This window comes from Mustelus asterias, chromosome 18 (genome assembly GCF_964213995.1).
Source record: "Mustelus asterias chromosome 18, sMusAst1.hap1.1, whole genome shotgun sequence".
Taxonomy (NCBI): Eukaryota; Metazoa; Chordata; class Chondrichthyes; order Carcharhiniformes; family Triakidae; genus Mustelus; species Mustelus asterias.
In genome coordinates, this window is record NC_135818.1 from 10,551,153 (window position 1) to 10,568,689 (window position 17,537).

The window sequence follows — 17,537 nt, forward strand, 5'->3', positions numbered from 1 at the left end:
AACAATATGACAACAAAAGAAAGCTAAAAATACCAATACATCTACCATGCAAGTGTTTATCTTTGTGGTTGCAGAAGAGCTATAGTTTTAAGGTGGAATTTAACACGTTTTTTCTTCCTGATTTGGCTCCTGACGCAGTTGAACTGAAATATCAAGGTTTTGCAATTTGTGTAAAATCTGCAAACATGCACAACAGGATCTTTACAATAGTCTCCAACATTGGAATCCATTGATATTTATTTCCACCTGAATTTAAATATGTATCATGTGTACACTTCAATGAATTAAATTTAATTAAATCTAAAGTTACATAATGTTGTAGTGAATGATTAGTTAGTTATATCTATATACAATAGTTTGGTATCAAAGTAAAACCAAGCAGCGTGCCTTAATGACTATCGGCCGGTGGCTCTGACATCCATCATTATGAAGTGCTTCGAAAGGTTAGTCATGGCACGAATCAATTCCAGCCTCCCGGACTACCTGGATCCACTACAGTTTGTCCATCGCCGCAACAGGTCCACAGCAGACGCTATCTCCCTGGCCCTGCACTCCACTCTGGAACACCTGGATAACAAGGACACCTATGTCAGACTCCTATTTATTGACTACAGCTCAGCCACCAACACTACTATTCCCATAAAATTCATCTCCAAACTCCATGGCCTGGGCCTCGGCACCTCCCTCTGTGACTGGATCCTGAACTTCCTAACTCACAGACCACAATCAGTAAGGATAGGCAACAACACCTCCTCCACGATCATCCTCAACACCAGGCTGTGTTCTCAGCCCCCTACTATACTCCTTATACGCTTACAACCAGATCACCAATAACCTGTCCTGGTCCCCCAACGCCTCCACTTTCTCAGAAGACTAAGGAAATTTGGCATGTCAGCTACGACTCTCACCAACTTTTACAGATGCACCATAGAAAGCATTCTTTCTGCTTGTATCACAGCTTGGGTATGATATGCTCCTGCTCTGATCAAGACCACAAGGAACTACAAAAGGTCGTCAATGCAGCCCAATCCATCACGCAAACCAGCCTCCCAACCATTGACTCTGTCTACACTTCCCACTGCCTCGACAAAGCAGCCAGCATAATTAAGGACCCACGCACCCCAGACATTCTCTCTTTCCATCATCTTCTGTCGGGAAAAAGTTACAAAAGTCTGAGGTCACGTACCAACCGACTCAAGAACAGCTTCTTCCCTGCTGCTGTCAGACTTTTGAATGGACTTACCTTGCATTAAGTTGATCTTTCTCTACACCCTAGCTATGACTGTAACACTACATTCTGCACTCTCTCCTTTCCTTCTTTATGAACGGTATGCTTTGTCTGCATAGTACACAAGAAACAATACTTTTCACTATGTTAATACATGTGACAATAATAAATCAAATCAAAATCAAAAAGCTAGAATTTGCTGGCAAAATAGCGGATAGTTGAAGGCGCGCATTGTTATTGGTATGTAAGTGACCCAGTAGTTTACGGTCAGGAACCGTGCACATTGTGTTACGACTTGCCACACATTTCTGGATCATTTGTGCTGTTTCGCCATTAGTCTTCCAAACATCAGAGCTCTCCATCAACCTCTCCATGTGGAACAAGATATTTCTGCATTTTCTCCATAAATGCAAATTAAACTCATCGCAGAAAGTTCGGGCTGTTATTTAATGCTTTGAGAGCCCAGTTGTGACGTATTTAATGTTTCTCGTGGCCTTCCACTTTGGCAATTAAATGACTGTTATCCTGCACACACCACATAAAACGCACGACCAGAATACCAGTTAAACTGATTTGTTAAATTGATTTGCGATGAATTATGACTCAGAGTAAAGTGAGTGCTAAATTGGTTTCAGCTTGGCAAGAATTAACTATCACTCCCAGCTCCCATCCTCCTTGCCCCCAGCCAAGTATCTTGGGTATATAATTTATAAGTAACCAACCATTAACATGCTGATTCCAGAAATGATGTCTGCTTCGAATTGCGAGACAATGTCCAGCTTTTGTGTATAGGCAGCAGATACCAGCGGTACCTGGACTTAACCTGAACCCTGGGCAGTAGGCTTAGATGTCTAGATGCTGGGTAAGCACAGTAAGAAGTCTCACAACACCAGGTTAAAGTCCAAGTAGGCTTAGAACCATAGAATCCCTACAGTGCAGGAAGAGACCATCCAGCCCATCGAGTCTGCACCAACTCTTCCGAAAGGGTATCCCAATCAAGCCCTCCCCTCTGCCCTATCCCCGTAACCCCACACATTTATCATGGCTAATCCACGAATCCTGCACATCTTTGGACACTAAGGGGCAATTTAGTATGGTCACTCCACCTAACCTACACATCTTTGGCCTGTGGAGGAAACCTGAGCACCTGGAGGAAATCCACGCAGACACAGGGAAAACGTGCAAACTCCACACAGAGAGTGACCCGAGGCTGGAATTGAACCCGGGTCCCTGGCGCTGTGAGGCGGCAGTGCTAACCACCGTGTCACTCTTTCTTAGTCATCTGTTCGTGTCATGTGCCAAATGTAGAACAACTTGGAGCTTTTTTTTGCATTAAATTAAGGTGATAAACTTTGCTAAAATAACATCCAAGCTGTGACTTCAGACTCTGCTAGGCATTTAAGTCCTTAAATTTAATTGGTTAAGGTGATCAATTAGTGGTCCTATCATTCACCCAGGTCCCAAATATAACTTATCATCAAGTCACACTTCCAGCATTTTGCAGCACTCATGCATGAGTGAAGGAACCCAACCCCTCTGAGATTCCCCTCTGCAGCAAATCCTGGGTCACTACAACCACCTGTTTATATAATATTCATTTTGAATTAATAGCCTGAATGAAACTTCGTACCTTTACTCCACCACTGCAGGTTTTGACCTTTGAATGCACCTTGTTTATTCCAGAACCATTTTGTTTGGCAAATTACCCATCGGCCTTTCACAGTGTGATGTTTAACCCCGTGGAGCCCAGACTCCTGGCTACTGCAAATTCCAAAGAAGGAGTGGGCCTGTGGGACATCCGCAAGCCTCGAAGGTGAGCTAATTCTCCGCTTTGTCTTTTAGTGTTTGAACGATTCATGCAGAACCCGACGCAGCAAAACTACCAGTGAGTCTGAATGCTACCCTATCGGTGAGAGGGTTGGGGACATGACCTGCCACTCTGGAGCGAATCAGAATTTAACATATGGTTATTGCTATCAATTTGTTCTTACTGTCATGGATTAAAAGAACATTGGCATCCTCAGCAGTTGATTCGGTTACATGACATTTGGTTAAGAGGTCTCTGTAGTTCAATAATACATGTAATTAACCAGCAGGGCAGTGGGCTAAGGGAGGTAGCGGTATTATCACTGGCCATAGAATCCAGAGATAGCAGGCAATGCTTTGGGGACCCGGGTTCTAATCCCACCACAGTAGATGATGAAATTTGAATTCAGTTCAATCCTGTGGTTGAAAGCCCAATGACCATGAAGCCATGAACAATTATATATAAAAAAGGTACGGTCTCAACATCGAATTCAACAATTTCAGATGATTCGCTCTACCCCACTTTGACCCCTTTGTTTTCATTTTATTTAATTTTTAACTGTTCTCTACTTTTTACTTTTCTTATTGTCTGTCTTTATTTTTCTTCCCCCCCCTCTTTCATCACATTTTATCCCCCCTTTTCTCCCCCTTTGCTTCCCCTTTCTCTCCATTTTACCTCTCTCCCACCCATCTCCCCCTTCCCCCAACATCTCCATCTGTCACAGTTTACCCTCTGATTTCAGCTTCTCTGCTGTTTGGCAATTCACACCTTCTATTCTCTCTATGGGCTGCCATTAGCAGCCTTTCCCCTGGTTTCTGTCGCTATGACTCATCTTTCATTCCCTCCCCTGCAGTATAAATATCTCCCACTTTCTATGCCTTTTAACTTTGACAAAGGGTCATCCAGACTCGAAGCGTCAGTTCTTTTCTCTCCTTACAGATGCTGCCAGACCTGCTGAGATTTTCCAGCATTTTCTCTTTTGGAGCCATTGCTTGCTTGCTGCTAGATGGCGCAGTGGCTTAGTTGGTTAAAGCACCGTCTAGTAAACAGGAGATCCTGAGTTCAAATCTCATCAGTTTGGTCAATTAATAGCTTTAAGCTGCTGGCCGGTGAGCTCAGATGATTAGAACGTGGTACTAATAACGCCAAGCTCTCAGGTTCGAACCCCATACAGGCCAACATCACTAGCCTGTCTTAAAACAAGCATGGTGCCTGTTACGTTCAGTTCCAATTGCTTTACCATCATAGTGCAGGATGCTTTCGAATAAGATGTCTCAATCCTGTAGCATCACAGACTCCATTTTATCAGCAGAACTGGCTCAGTTGGGAGAGTGTTAGACTGAAGATCTAAAGGTCTCTGGTTCGATCCTGGGTTTCGGCATGCAGCTACATGCCGGTTCCCTTCTCTATCACCTAATTCTCACTGATTTTAGTGCTCGTTTCTGCAACACGTACAAAGAAGATTAGCATGGCCCCTACATGTAGATGCCACATACATTTGTGAAGCGTTCCATGTTTTGCACTTTCAAAACATTGTAGCATGTGCAGTAATCAAGGAGCCTAGGCCGTGCTAAATTGCCTCTTAGTGTCTGGGGGATTAGCGGGGTAAATACGTGGGGTTACGGAGATAGGGCCTGGGTGGGATTGTTGTCGGTGCAGGCTCGATGGGCCAAATGGCCTCTTTCTGCACTGTGGGAATTCTATGATTCCATGACCCCGCGCACCCCGGACATACTCTCTTTCACCTCCGTCGGGAAAAAGGTACAAAAGTCTGAGATCGTGTACCAACCGATTCAAAAACAGCTTCTTCCCTGCTGCCATCAAACTTTTGAATGGACCTACCATACATTAAGTTGATCTTTCTCTACACCTCTAACTTTCTCTAATTTTCTTTGTTCTTTTCGGTAAGGGGAAGGGTAGGGGGTTTTAGTTCAGTCCGGCAGCATGGTCGATGCAGGCATGGAGGGCCGAAGGGCCTGTTCCTGTGCTGTAATTTTCTTTGTCCTTTGTTCTTTGTTCACCCTAGCTATGACTGTAAACACTACATTCTGCACCCTCTCCTTCCCATCTCTCCTGTGAACTCTATGAACGGTATGCTTGTGTCTATGTAGCGAGCAAGAAACAATACTTTTCACTGCATCCCAATACATGCAACAATAATAAATCAAATCATATAATGGTGCCACTGGATAGGATTGGTGAGTTTGACCGATTAAACATGTTCTTGAAAACAACAACAAAGTCTTCAAAGTGAACTGTTTTACTCTGTGACATGACCATCTGCAATGTTGGTCCTAAATTGGCATGGTGTGATTTTGTTGGTGAGCTGCAGAACCTGCAATTTTAAAACCTTGACCTCATTAATTTTCACCCCTAAATTCTAGACGTTTTACTGATCAGCTAAATTTTACAAGTTGCAAACACTCAGGAGTTTTGTAAGTTTTTTCTCTTGAGCTTCAGTGGAACCAAAATTGCAAATGCAGCCTTAATTCAAAGCTGCTTAATTCGCGTTGTCTGATAGTTCAGTTTTTAGCATAAATTCCCACGTTGCAGCATTTAAATTCCGTAATTTCTTTGCGCAGTTGACAAAAAGCAATTTTGAAGTATCAGGAATTGATTCTAAATGAATCTTGACGCGGCCCCCTGAGACACACCTAAATAATTCACAGGCAGTGAAATTGTAAAATTGTCTTTGGTGTTGATTAGTTTTCAAATTTTAAAAGAAAAATTGTCATAATCGTTTGGATTGATGCTTTTTTGGGAGATAATTGAACCGCTGTGTATAATATAATCAAGTAGAAGGGAACATTCTTGATTGGTGAAACCATCATGTGAAAGGCAGTATAGTGATTAAACCATTCAGTTATGAAATCTGTTATAGATTGTAGTTGAATGGAATTTAGGAAACTAATATTTTAATTATTATTTAAGTTGAATAATATAAGTTTTCTTTATTCGTCACAAGTAGGCTTACATTGACACTGCAATGAAGTTACTGTGAAAATCCCCTAGTCGCCACACTCCAGCGCCTGTTCGGGTACACTAAGGGAGAATTTAGCCAATATACATACCTAGCGCACCTTTTGGACTGTGGGAGGAAACCGGAGCACCCGGAGGAAACCCACGCAGACACGGGGAGAACAGGCAAACTCCGCATAGACAGTGACCCAAGCCTGGAATTGAACCCGGGTCCCGAGCGCTGTGAGGCAGCAGTGCTAACCACTGTGCCACCGTCCTGCCCTGTGCTAATATAAGGTTTTTAACCAATTTTATTGAACAGAAAATTACAAGGCTAGTGATTGAAATTATAAAATTCTGCAATCTGTGCAAATTCACAGAATAGCTTAATTAACCTAGCAAAACATACATAATTGTTACTGATTGCTGTACATTTTTAATTATTTCTTTTAAAAAAAACAATGAACATAATCCTGTTTTTTCTACTGATTTGTTTTATACTCGCTACTCTATGATACCAGAGTGTGGCCAGGTGACAGTCTAACTCGCTAAGCCATGGGCACCCAAACCAACCAATCAGTATATTTGCGATAAAAAAACACGACTGTTGTGTAGGTACACCCTCAGTGCTGTTAGGGAGAAAATTCCAGGATTTTGAACCAGTGACAGTGAAGAAATGGCAGTGTAGTTTGAAGCCAGGATGGTGAGTGGCTTGGAGGGGAACTTGCAGGTGATGGTGTTCCCATGTATCTGTTGCCCTTGTCCTTCTAGGTGTTGGCGCTAGTGGGTTTGATCAGCACTGTTGACTGAGACTTGAAGGATTTCTGCAGCATATCTTGTTGTACATCGGTGATGGAGAGAGTGAATGTTTAAGATAGCGGACGGGGTGTCAATCAAGTGGACTGCTTTGTACTGATGTTGAGCTTCATGAGTGTTGTTGGAGCTGCTAAGTGTTCAGTATTCCTTCACACTCCTGACTTGTGCCTTGTAGATGGTGGGCAGGAAGTGCATAGCTCTTTGCAGAATTCCCAGCCTCTGACCCGCTCTTGTACAAAGAAAATTACAGCACAGACCCTTCGGCCCTCCAAGCCTGCACCGACCATGAACTAAAACCCTCTCCCCTTCCAGGGAACATACCCCTCTGTTCCCATTCTATTCATATATTTGTCAAGATGCCCCTTAAAACTCACTATCGTATCTGCATTGTAGCCCCATTATTTATATGACTGGTTCAGTTGAGTCTCTGGTCAATGGAAGCCCCAGGGATGTTGATAGTGGGGGATTCAGCAATGATAATGTCATTGAATATCAAGGGGAGATGGTCTGATTCTCTCTTGTTGGAGCTGGGACCTATTGCATCCATATCATGTTCTCTCTGGGAACTCCCAAGATAATTTACACGCCCTTGATAACCATGAGTGCAGGGAGTGCCACGAGATGCTTGAGCTCAGTTTTTTAACTTGAGAAACAGCTGGAGTTGGTGCTGCATCCAGAAGTCTGAGCATTTCCTCGACTGTACGATAATGGTAAGTGGTCATTACACAGCTACAGGTGCAGGTGCTGAATGAATTCGTGACTGCTGGACAAGTTAGAAGGAAAACACAGTGTAGAAATTTCCCAAGTCACCAGCACCCACTAACCTGTTTTCAGTTTTGAAAACCAGGGAGTTTGACTACTGCTTGGCAGAAGGCAGTAACAATCATGCCACCATCATTGTGGGAGATTTGGCTGTACTTGGCAAAAAAAGGAGAGTAGTAATGGCATTGTCCAGGACGTTTCGATAGTTAGGGGAACAGACAAGCCTTTCTATAATTGCAAATGTGATTCGAGAATGGCTTATTGCCTCCCTAGCACCAAAGTGAAGGACATTACCAAGCGGAGGCTGGATGGTCAGTGATGAATAAGGGAACAGCAAGAAGTCATGGGTGGCACAGTGGTTAGCGCTGCTGCCTCACAGCGCCAGGGAGCCGGGTTCGATTCCTGGCTTGGGTCACTGTCTTGTGCTGAGTCTGCACATTCTCCCCGTGTCTGCATGGGTTTCCTCCTGGTGCCCTGGTTTCCTCCCATAGTCCGAAAGACGTGTTGGTTAGGTGCATTGGCCGTGCTAAATTCTCCCTCTGTGTACCTGAACAGGCGACAGGGAGTGGCGACTAGGGGATTTTCACAGTAGCTTCATTGCAGTGTTAATGTAAGCTGACTTGTGACACTGATAAATAAACTTTAAACTTTTAAACGAACACGGTAATCCAGACTACGATTGACCGCCTGTCTATTGTTTTAAAACTAAGGGCAAGAGAATCAGTTTTAATCCTGGCCATAGCAGAATTTAGCAGACATACAGGGCAGAATTCTCCCCAGGAAGATCCTGCCCGTGAGAAGGACCAGGAAATTCAGCTCACGGGATAAGTTCTCCTCTCATCACTTAAATTAGCAACATTATTGTTGGTTAGAACGAATACGTAATGAATATTTTGGGAAAGGTTATCTTCTATGGATGTCTTTTTGTGAAGGTGGTAGAGGCAGATTGCCTCACATCCTTTTAAAAAGTATCTGGATGAGCACTTGGCACATCATAACATTCAAGGTTATGGGCCAAGTGCTGGTAAATGGGATTGGGTAGGTCAGGTGTTTCTCACGTGTTGGTACAGACTTGATGGGCCGAAGGGCCTCTACTGCACTGAGAGATTCTATGATTCTATGGATTAGTGATTACAGGAATTTTAATGAACATTTCAAGTTTTTGGAGCAGCCGAATATAGGATCTGTGCTTGCTTTAAAAGTAAAGTTTATTTATTAGTCACAAGTAAGGCTTACATTAACACTGCAATGAAGTTATTGTGAAATTCCTTTAGTCGCCACACTCCGGCGCCCGTTCGGTCAATGCACCTAAGCAGCACGTCTTTCGGACTGTGGGAGGAAACCCACGCCGACACGGGGAGAACGTGACAGTGACCCAAGCTGGGAATCAAACCCGGGTCCCTGGCGCTGTGCAGCAGCAGTGCTAGCCACCGTGCCGTCATCGTTTTGCATCATTTGTGACACGTATGCTTTTTCTGATAAATGAGTGGCCCAAACTGACTTTCACCCGACTGTGCAATCTTCCCCTGTGAGCCATGTGTATCAATTTCTGTAGAATCTGCCATCAACCGAGCGAAGTGCGCTGCTTAAGGGAGTTCAGACAGATGTTCAGCTGCATCTCCTCGTGTAGATTTAGCAAAACATTGCAGAACAGGTAAGGAACTAGGCATTCATTCTGTTGGTGTTGGATGGATAGCTAGGTAAGTTACAGGCCAACGAGATATAAATGTATTATTGCTACTCCTGTTCTCTCCTCTGTTCACAATCCTGTGTCACACACACACTCAGTAACTAACATCGCAAATTAATTGCACCGGTTCCTGCGGGATTCTTAAGGCACATCATGTATGCGAGTTAGTGTATTATGTGACTTTTGATATCTCTACTCATGCGCTGTGGGAAGCTTTACAACTTCAGGTTTATTCACCGATTAAATAAACTAGTGAACATCCTGTTGTAGATCAAGATTGTTTTCAGATATTAAGTTCCCCGTACAAAAGAGCGGGTACATTTGTATTACATCCAGACGCCCGTGGGGTTGACGTGTTACCTGTTGAGTTTTGTCCCTTAACAGATCTGAATTTGTAATTGCTGTTCCTAATTTTGCGTTGTATTGGGATTCTCATCTTTTCAAAATGGTTTTGATGATGCCAAAGCTAACATTTGGGAGCGTGGGGGGGTGATTGTGATTGGTGAGCAGTGAAGGTAGAGAAATTGAGAGGGATTTATGATTTAGACGCATTGAGCAAAATAATGAAATTAAGCAGCAGGTGGCTCCAGAAATACATTACTGGACCCCTTTGATTTGTATCCCGATGTAAAAGGGTAGACTTAACTGGTATTTGAACTGCATTATCCCCAGTTGTGTTTCACCAGCTCTCGGCTGGTATACTATATTTTTCAGTATAATGTGATTGCTGACCCTATCAGATGAACCTCATACTTAATCTCCTGTCCAAACCTGCAATCGATTAGCCATGTTATGAAAAAAAACACTGCTGCCCAATAAACCTTGCGGGTTTTCACGTGTCTTAGTCGGGATTGATTTTTCTATATGGAGCCATTGATTGCTTGTCCGAAGCAGATAGGTTTATAGTGGATCCCTATGTAACATAACCTCATGATGTGGAGATGCCGGTGTTGGGCTGGAGTGGACACTATAAGAGGTCTTATAACCGCTCGACAATCACCAGGCAGGAATGTTCTCTTCCTGTTGGGGAACACTTCAGCAGTCACGGGCATTCAGCCTCTGATCTTCGGGTAAGCGTTCTCCAAGGCGGCCTTCACGACACACGACAACGCAGAATCGCTGAGCAGAGACTGATAGCCAAGTTCCGCACACGTGGGGACGGCCTCAACCGGGATCTTGGGTTCATGTCACACAATCTGTAACCCCCACAACTTGTCTGGGCTTGCAAAATCTCACTAACTGTCCTGGCTGGAGACAATACACATCTCTTTAACCTGTGCTTAACCCTCTCTCCACTCACATTGTCTGTACCTTTAAGACTTGATTACCTCACATTCCAACCATTATCTTGTAAATTGAGTTTGTGTCTGTATATGCCCTGTTTGTGAACACAACTCCTCACTCACCTGAAGAAGGAGTGATATTCCGAAAGCTAGTGCTACCAAATAAACCTGTTGGACTTTAACCTGGTGTTATGAGACCTCTTACAGGTCTTATAACACCAGGTTAAAGTCCAACAGGTTTATTTGGAATCACGAGCTTTCGGAGCACTGCTCTTTCCTCAGGTGAGTCACCAAATAAACCTGTTGGACTTTAACCTGATGTTGTAAGACTTCTTATTGTGACATAAACATATAGCTCATCATGAGCTTTCGGAGCTCTGCTCCTTCATCAGGTGAGTGGTCCACTCACCTGATGAAGGAGCAGTGCTCTGAAAGCTCGTGATTCCAAATAAACCTCGTGATTCCAAATAAACCTGTTGGCCTTTAACCTGGTGTTGTGAGACCTCTTACTGTATCCACCCCAGTCCAACGCCGGCATCTCCACACCAACATAAGCTCATGGCAGAGATAAGTTCTGGAATAATCAGAATTTTGGCAGGTGAGTACGTTTCTGGATATTTGTATTTTGTAACCCCCCTGACCCCCTTGTGTTTTTCTTGTAGCTCCTTGCTCCGCTATGGAGGGAAGCTCCCCATGCAGAGTGCCATGAGTGTCCGCTTCAACAGTAGCGGGACCCAGCTGCTGGCGCTGCGACGTCGGTTGCCTCCGGTGTTGTATGACATTCACTCGCCGCAGTCTGTGTTTGAGTTTGATAACCAGGGATACTTCAACTCCTGCACCATGAAGAGCTGTTGCTTTGCTGGAGACCGTGACCAAGTGAGTAAAAACCATTTAAAAGGATTGACATAAAGTAGCTTTTCGCTACTTACGTTCGCACCTGCTGCGAGTCTGAGGGACTTGAGTAAGCTGATCACTCTCATTGTGGTGTGAAATTATTTGCAGAATTGCTCAATTAAGTCATGTGCCTACATTTCAAGGTAATATAGTGTCGCTGTATGGGCGGCACAATGGTTAGCATTGCTATTTCACAACGCCAGGGACCCGGGTTCGATTCCCAACTTGGGTCACTGTCTGTGTGGAGTTTGCACATTCTCCCCGTGTCTGCGTGGGTTTCCTCCGGGTGCTCCGGTTTCCTCCCACAGTCCAAAGATGTGCAGGTTAGGTGGATTGACCATGCTAAGTTGATGGGGGGCGGGGGGGATGCTGTTTCGGAGAGTCAGCACAAACTCGATGGGCTCAATGGCCTCCTTCTGCACTTTAGGGATTCTGCAGTTACATAAAGTTTAAAAGTTTATTTATCAGTCACAAGTAGGCTTACATTAACACTGCAATGAAGTTACTGTGAAAATCCCCGAGTTGCCACACTCCGGCGCCTGTTCAGGTACACTGAGGGAGAATTTAGCATGGCCAATGCACCTGACCAGCACGTCTTTCGGACTGTGGGAGGAAACCGGAGCACCCGGAGGAAACACACGCAGACACAGGGAGAATGTGCAAACTCCGCACAGACAGTGACCCAAGCCGGTATTCGAACCCGGGTCCCAGCACAGCGATGCAGCAGTGCTAACCACTGTGCCATCCCATAAATGTATGCTGTTTTAGGGAATGTATCATATTGTTCACTAACCTGTTGAGCAATATAAGCAGTGGCATGGAGAAATATTTTGGGGAAAAAATACACATTAACTCACCAAATGGGGGAAGAAAAGCAGTACCACACCAGCATTTAGAAACCTTTCAGGGAGATAAATGCCTGTTTGTCCATGTCAGACGTATTTCTTCTACATTTAAACTGTGAAGTATTCTGTTGCCATTATTCAGTGCAGGAGTATGTTTGGAATGTCTAGTAGACTTGTTATATTTTTATCTTCCTATGTAACTAGAGTCTTGCCTTTATGGGTGAGCTCATCGACTAGAGATTTAATTAATTTCCGTAATAGACAAAACTTTTGAGCATTAATGTACTGTGTCCATATTTGAATCGTCTTCCTTTGCGTATGTGGGAGTACAAAAAAAAATCAAAAATGTTGATGCGATATTCTTTAACTTATTTGAATGGTAAATTAGTTATAAATATAAAATGGTGGATCTATGAGATTAGGACTATTGTTCATGTTAAGCGTTGGCGACAGAGTGTCGTATTGCTGACTTTGCATCACTTGGTATTTGGGCATAGCAGATTACAATGCAAATTACAATGTACTCGTAAAGCTGAGTTCAGGGCCATCCATTCATGGTAGAATGGTGGAAATTTCCATTTGGGTAAATGTATACAATTCCCCATTTCACATTCCCCGTTTCAGGGTGGCACGATGGTTAGCACTGCTGCCTCACAGCGCCAGGGACCCGGGTTCAATTCCGGCCTCGGGTCACTGTCTGTGTGGAGTTTACACATTCTCCCCGTGTCTGCGTGGGTTTCCTCCGGGTGCTCCGGTTTCCTCCCACAGTCCAAAGATGTGCGGGTTAGGTTAATTGGCCACGCTAAATTGACCCTCGTGTCAGGGGATTAGCAGGGTAAATATGTGGGATTATGGGAATAGGGCCTGGGTGGGATTGTGGTTGGTGCAGACTCGATGGGCCGAATAACCTCCTTCTGCACTGTGGGGATTTTATGATTCTATGAATTGCTAGCCAGGATTTGAATTGCCCTCTGGCTGGTGTCCTCCATTATGCTGGACTTGTGTGCATTGCTAAAAATATGAAAATGTTGGTAAAACTTTATTGACAATCCTGTTAGCACAGCATTATCTATCTTCTGAAATATTATTGTCCCACTAAATTACAGGCAATTCTAAAACCAGTGTTTGTCACGTGAATCATTTGACAATAGACCTTTGTTGTTCCTTAATAGAAGTGCTTTAACTTTGGGGAGTTTGCCTCATAATTGAGGCAGTGTTGATTTATGCTGCTGAAGCTGGACATTTTTAACTTTCATCCCTTTAATTTGAAGTGTACCATGGTTTGTGTTTTTATTAGTGTTGATAATGTTAAAAGAAGATGGCAAATGCTTTGGTTTACTTCAAAGGCAGCCATGTCTCCTCAATCTCATCTCCGACAACAAGTGCGAGGAGTTCAGGAGCTTTCTTTTATGAAGATCAAGACCATCCTTCAACTGCCTCTGCAACTTCCTATCCCTTGACCAATTCTATATCCATCCTGCAATTGCCCCTTATCCCATGGGCTTAATTTTGTTAACCAGTATCTTGTGTCATACTTTATCTAATTTTTTTGAAAGTCCACTTTATAACATTAACTGCAGTGCCCTCTCTGTCACCTCAATAAAAAAATCAATCATATTAATGATCTCTCAAATTCTGAAGGAGCTTAACAGGGTAGATTCTGAGAGGGCATTTCTCTGGGTGGGAGAATTTAGAACTGGGCACACAGTTTAAAAATAAGGGGCAAAAACAGAAAAATGCTGGAAAATGTCAGCAGGTCTGACAGCATCTATGGAGAGACAATAGAGCCAACTTTTCAAGTCTAGATGACCCTTCCACAGATACTGTCAGACCTGCTGAGATTTTACCTAGAATCCTACAGTACAGAAGGAGGCCATTTGGCCCATCGAGTCTGCACAGACCACAATCCCACCCAGGCCTTATCCCCATAACCCCATGCATTTACCCTAGCTAGGCCCCCTCACGCTAAGGGGCAATTTAGCGCGGCCAATCCACCTAACCCGCACATCTTTGGACTGTGGGAAGAAACTGGAGCACCCGGAGGAAACCCACACAGACACGGGGATAATGTGCAGACTCCGCACAGACAGTGACCCAAGCCGGGAATCAAACCCGGGTTCCTGGCGCTGTGAGGCAACAGTGCTAACCACTGTGCCGCCGTGTCGCCCCAGCATTTTTTTGTTTTTGTTTCAGATTCCAGCATTCGCGGTATTTTGCATTTATCTTAAAAATAAGGGGTCTCCCATTTAAGACTGAGATGTGGAGGAATTCCTCTCATTGGGTTGTTAGCCTTTGGAATTCTCTTCCTCAGAGAGCAGTGGAGGCTGAGCCATTGAATCTATTCAAGGCCAACTTGGACAGAGGTTTGATCTGGAAGGGAGTCAATGGTTATGGTGGCAGACAGGGAAGTGGAGTTAAGACCACAAACAGATCAGCCGTGATCTGTGTGGCACAGTGGTTAGTACTGCTGCCTCACAGCGCCAGGGTCCCAGGTTCGATTCCTGGCTCAGGTCACTGTCTGAGTGGAGTTTGCACTTTCTCCCCATGTCTGTGTGGGCTTCCTCCGGGTGCTCCGGTTTCTTCCCACAGTCCAAAGATGTGATTGGCCATGTTAAATTGACCCTAGTGTCAGGGGGATTAGCAGGGTAAATGCGTGGTGTTATGGGAATAGGACCTGGGTGGGATTGTGGTCGGTACAGACTTGATGGGTCGAATGGCCTCCTTCTGTACTGTAGGGATTCTATGATTCTAAAAGATCTACTTGAGTGGTGGAGCAAGCTTGAGGGGCTGAGCAACCTACTCCTATTATGGTCTTGCGAACATCGATGGTAATTCCTCTTGTACATTGTACTGTACTGTCAAAGCTAAAAGTTTTGCAAGTAATGTTATTTTACACTTACTGTGTCTGGTATGTTTGAACTAACCAACTTACTCTGGCAGACTGTGAGTTCGTCCAGTGTGCAGCTAAACCACATAGACGCAAAAGCCCCATGTTTAATCCCCAGTCTCTGCGCAATTAACAACAGTGTTTAGAATATCCCATTTGACAGCAACCCTCGGAGCAATTTCTGACCCAACAGTACATGTCTGGCTCTGGGTGCTGATCCATTCTGTGATAGCATGCCTGTCCAACAGTAGCCCCCTGTCTCTCTGTATTCCTGGTCAAGTTTCAGGTCATATCAATGGCAGAATGGATCGTTGTTTTTCACTGGTGGCTACAGGATTGATATTTAACTAAATTGAATCATTGTGTCGTGTCTGAGCTGATTAAAGGTCTCAGAGCTTGAAGATTGTGAATTAAAGGGTTTTGCTGAGAGATACCGGTCTGTTTGAATGTTGGTAAGACAACTGTTCTGGGGACAGAACAATTTGCATTTTTAACGTTGAAGAATTGTTAAGAGAAGGAAAGAAAAGGACATCTGGAGAAGTGACCAAAGGCCTGGGCATTGGTGCATGTCCGAAACGGATCAGAGGGGGATGGCTTCAGGGCCCAGTGCTGAAGACACGGTGTGGCAACCAGCTAGAGATAAGAAATGGGAGAGGCAGAGAAACAGAGAGCCTGCTGTGGGGGGTAGGGGGGTTGCCACAGGGACACAACAATTAGGAGATTGCAGAGGCTGAGGGGAATTCAGGAACTGGTTAGTGGGTTTAAAATGGAGGTGCAATGCTGGGGATCCAGGAGCCAACACTATCAGAAAGGGATAAGGATCATAGGAGAGGGGAATATGGTGTGCGACGCAGGCAGCAGAAATTAGCATAAACTGAAGATTAGGACTGGGAATATTCCTATCCAGAGGTGACAAGGACAGGGTTGAGTGTTTCAGAGCTTGAACTCCCACCTTCCTCCAAAGATGTGCGGGTTAGGTTGATTGGCTACGGTAAATTGCCGCTAAGTGTCAGGGGGACTAGCTAGGGTAAATATGTGGTGTCAAGGGGATAGGGCTTGGGTGGGATTGTGGTTGGTGCAGACTCGATGGGCCGAATGGCCTCCTTCTGCACTGTAGGGATTCTCTGATTCTCAGTTTACATCATCTTTGCGATTGCGTAGCATTTCTTCTCACTGTGACGCTGCTTGTTTTAACTGCTACACAAGCAGAGCTGTAGCCAATTGTCCAATTTGCCAACTCTGAGGATTGAGCTTCAACAGTTAATGATTTGGCATTATTAATCGAAACTCCCATCTTTGAAGTCCTGTGATCGATCTCTCAGCCTTGCCAGCATTAATCAACCCAATCTGTACACTGCATGGAAAGAATGAAGGATCCAGTGTAGCTCATTAACTGTTTTGATATCTTTTTAAGAGGGATTAATTGGGCGAGTTTTCTGGCAAAGTGCAAACCTGTAAAAACAATCAAAAAATTTTCATTAATCCTCAAATCCGTGCCGATTCCAGTTCCAAGGTCAGGAATGCAGTGGAATTGTGATCTTCAATAATCCAGAAGCTTCGGGTAAATTCATATAAATTAGCTCATTTGAGAGTTAGTTTAGCCCTGTATTGGGAATTGACAGGACCTAACCAGGACTGTGGGCAACAAGCGTGCACTGTACTGACTTAATTTCTCTCACTCCAGGCACTTGGCAGTTTGATGGTACCTGCACTGCAGGCAAGTGTATGGAATGCCGTAAAGTTGTTTTGTTTGGTCCTATACCTCCTGAACCAAAAGTCTCCTGCTGTTGTAGCTGATTCTCTCTGTGGACTTCAGAAAGCTTTTGAGAAGGGTCTGCAGAAGAGATCATTAGCAAGAATAGCAGCAAGCTGAATTGGAGGTAACCTTGCAATTGTGTCATTAATTAGTTGGAAGGTAGGAAACCGAGTAGGGATGAAAGGAATATATTCTGATTGGCGGAATGTGACATGTCGTTCACTCGGAATCTGTACTGAGGGCTCAAGCTTTTCACCAGATGGATCAATCATAGAGTCCATACAGAAGGAAGCCATTCGGCCCATCGAGTCTGTACCGATCACAATCCCACCCAGACCCTATTCCTGTAATCCCTCATATTTACCCTGCTAATCCCCCTGACACTAGGATTAATTTAGCATAGCCAATCAACCTAACCCGCACATCTTTGGACTGTGGGAGGAAACCGGAGCACCCGGAGGAAACCCACGCAGACACGGGGAGAACGTGCAAACTCCACACAGACAGTGACCCGAGGCTGGGAATCGAACCCAGGTCCCCTGCTGCTGTGAGACAGCAGTGCGAACCACTGTGCCACCCAGTCGGATAAAACATCAGCTGTACTTTCAAGC

General features: G+C 44.4%; 1 protein-coding gene and 2 non-coding genes across 3 annotated transcripts in view; all 3 read left to right on the forward strand.

The window, feature by feature from the left end:
- Nucleotides 1-17,537, forward strand: part of dcaf5 (ddb1 and cul4 associated factor 5) — an 81,710-nt gene that overhangs the window by 21,447 nt on the left and 42,726 nt on the right. Inside the window, exons 4-5 of the mRNA XM_078233358.1 lie at nt 2,912-3,041; nt 11,207-11,420. Coding sequence (XP_078089484.1) covers nt 2,912-3,041; nt 11,207-11,420 — 344 coding nt within the window. The remainder of the gene's footprint in view (nt 1-2,911; nt 3,042-11,206; nt 11,421-17,537) is intronic.
- On the forward strand, nt 4,344-4,416 carry trnaf-gaa (transfer RNA phenylalanine (anticodon GAA)). Its single transcript has one exon. It is a non-coding gene; the product is annotated as a tRNA-Phe (tRNA).
- LOC144507394 (U6 spliceosomal RNA) lies at nt 4,451-4,555 on the forward strand. The gene has a single exon (XR_013500088.1). It is a non-coding gene; the product is annotated as a U6 spliceosomal RNA (small nuclear RNA).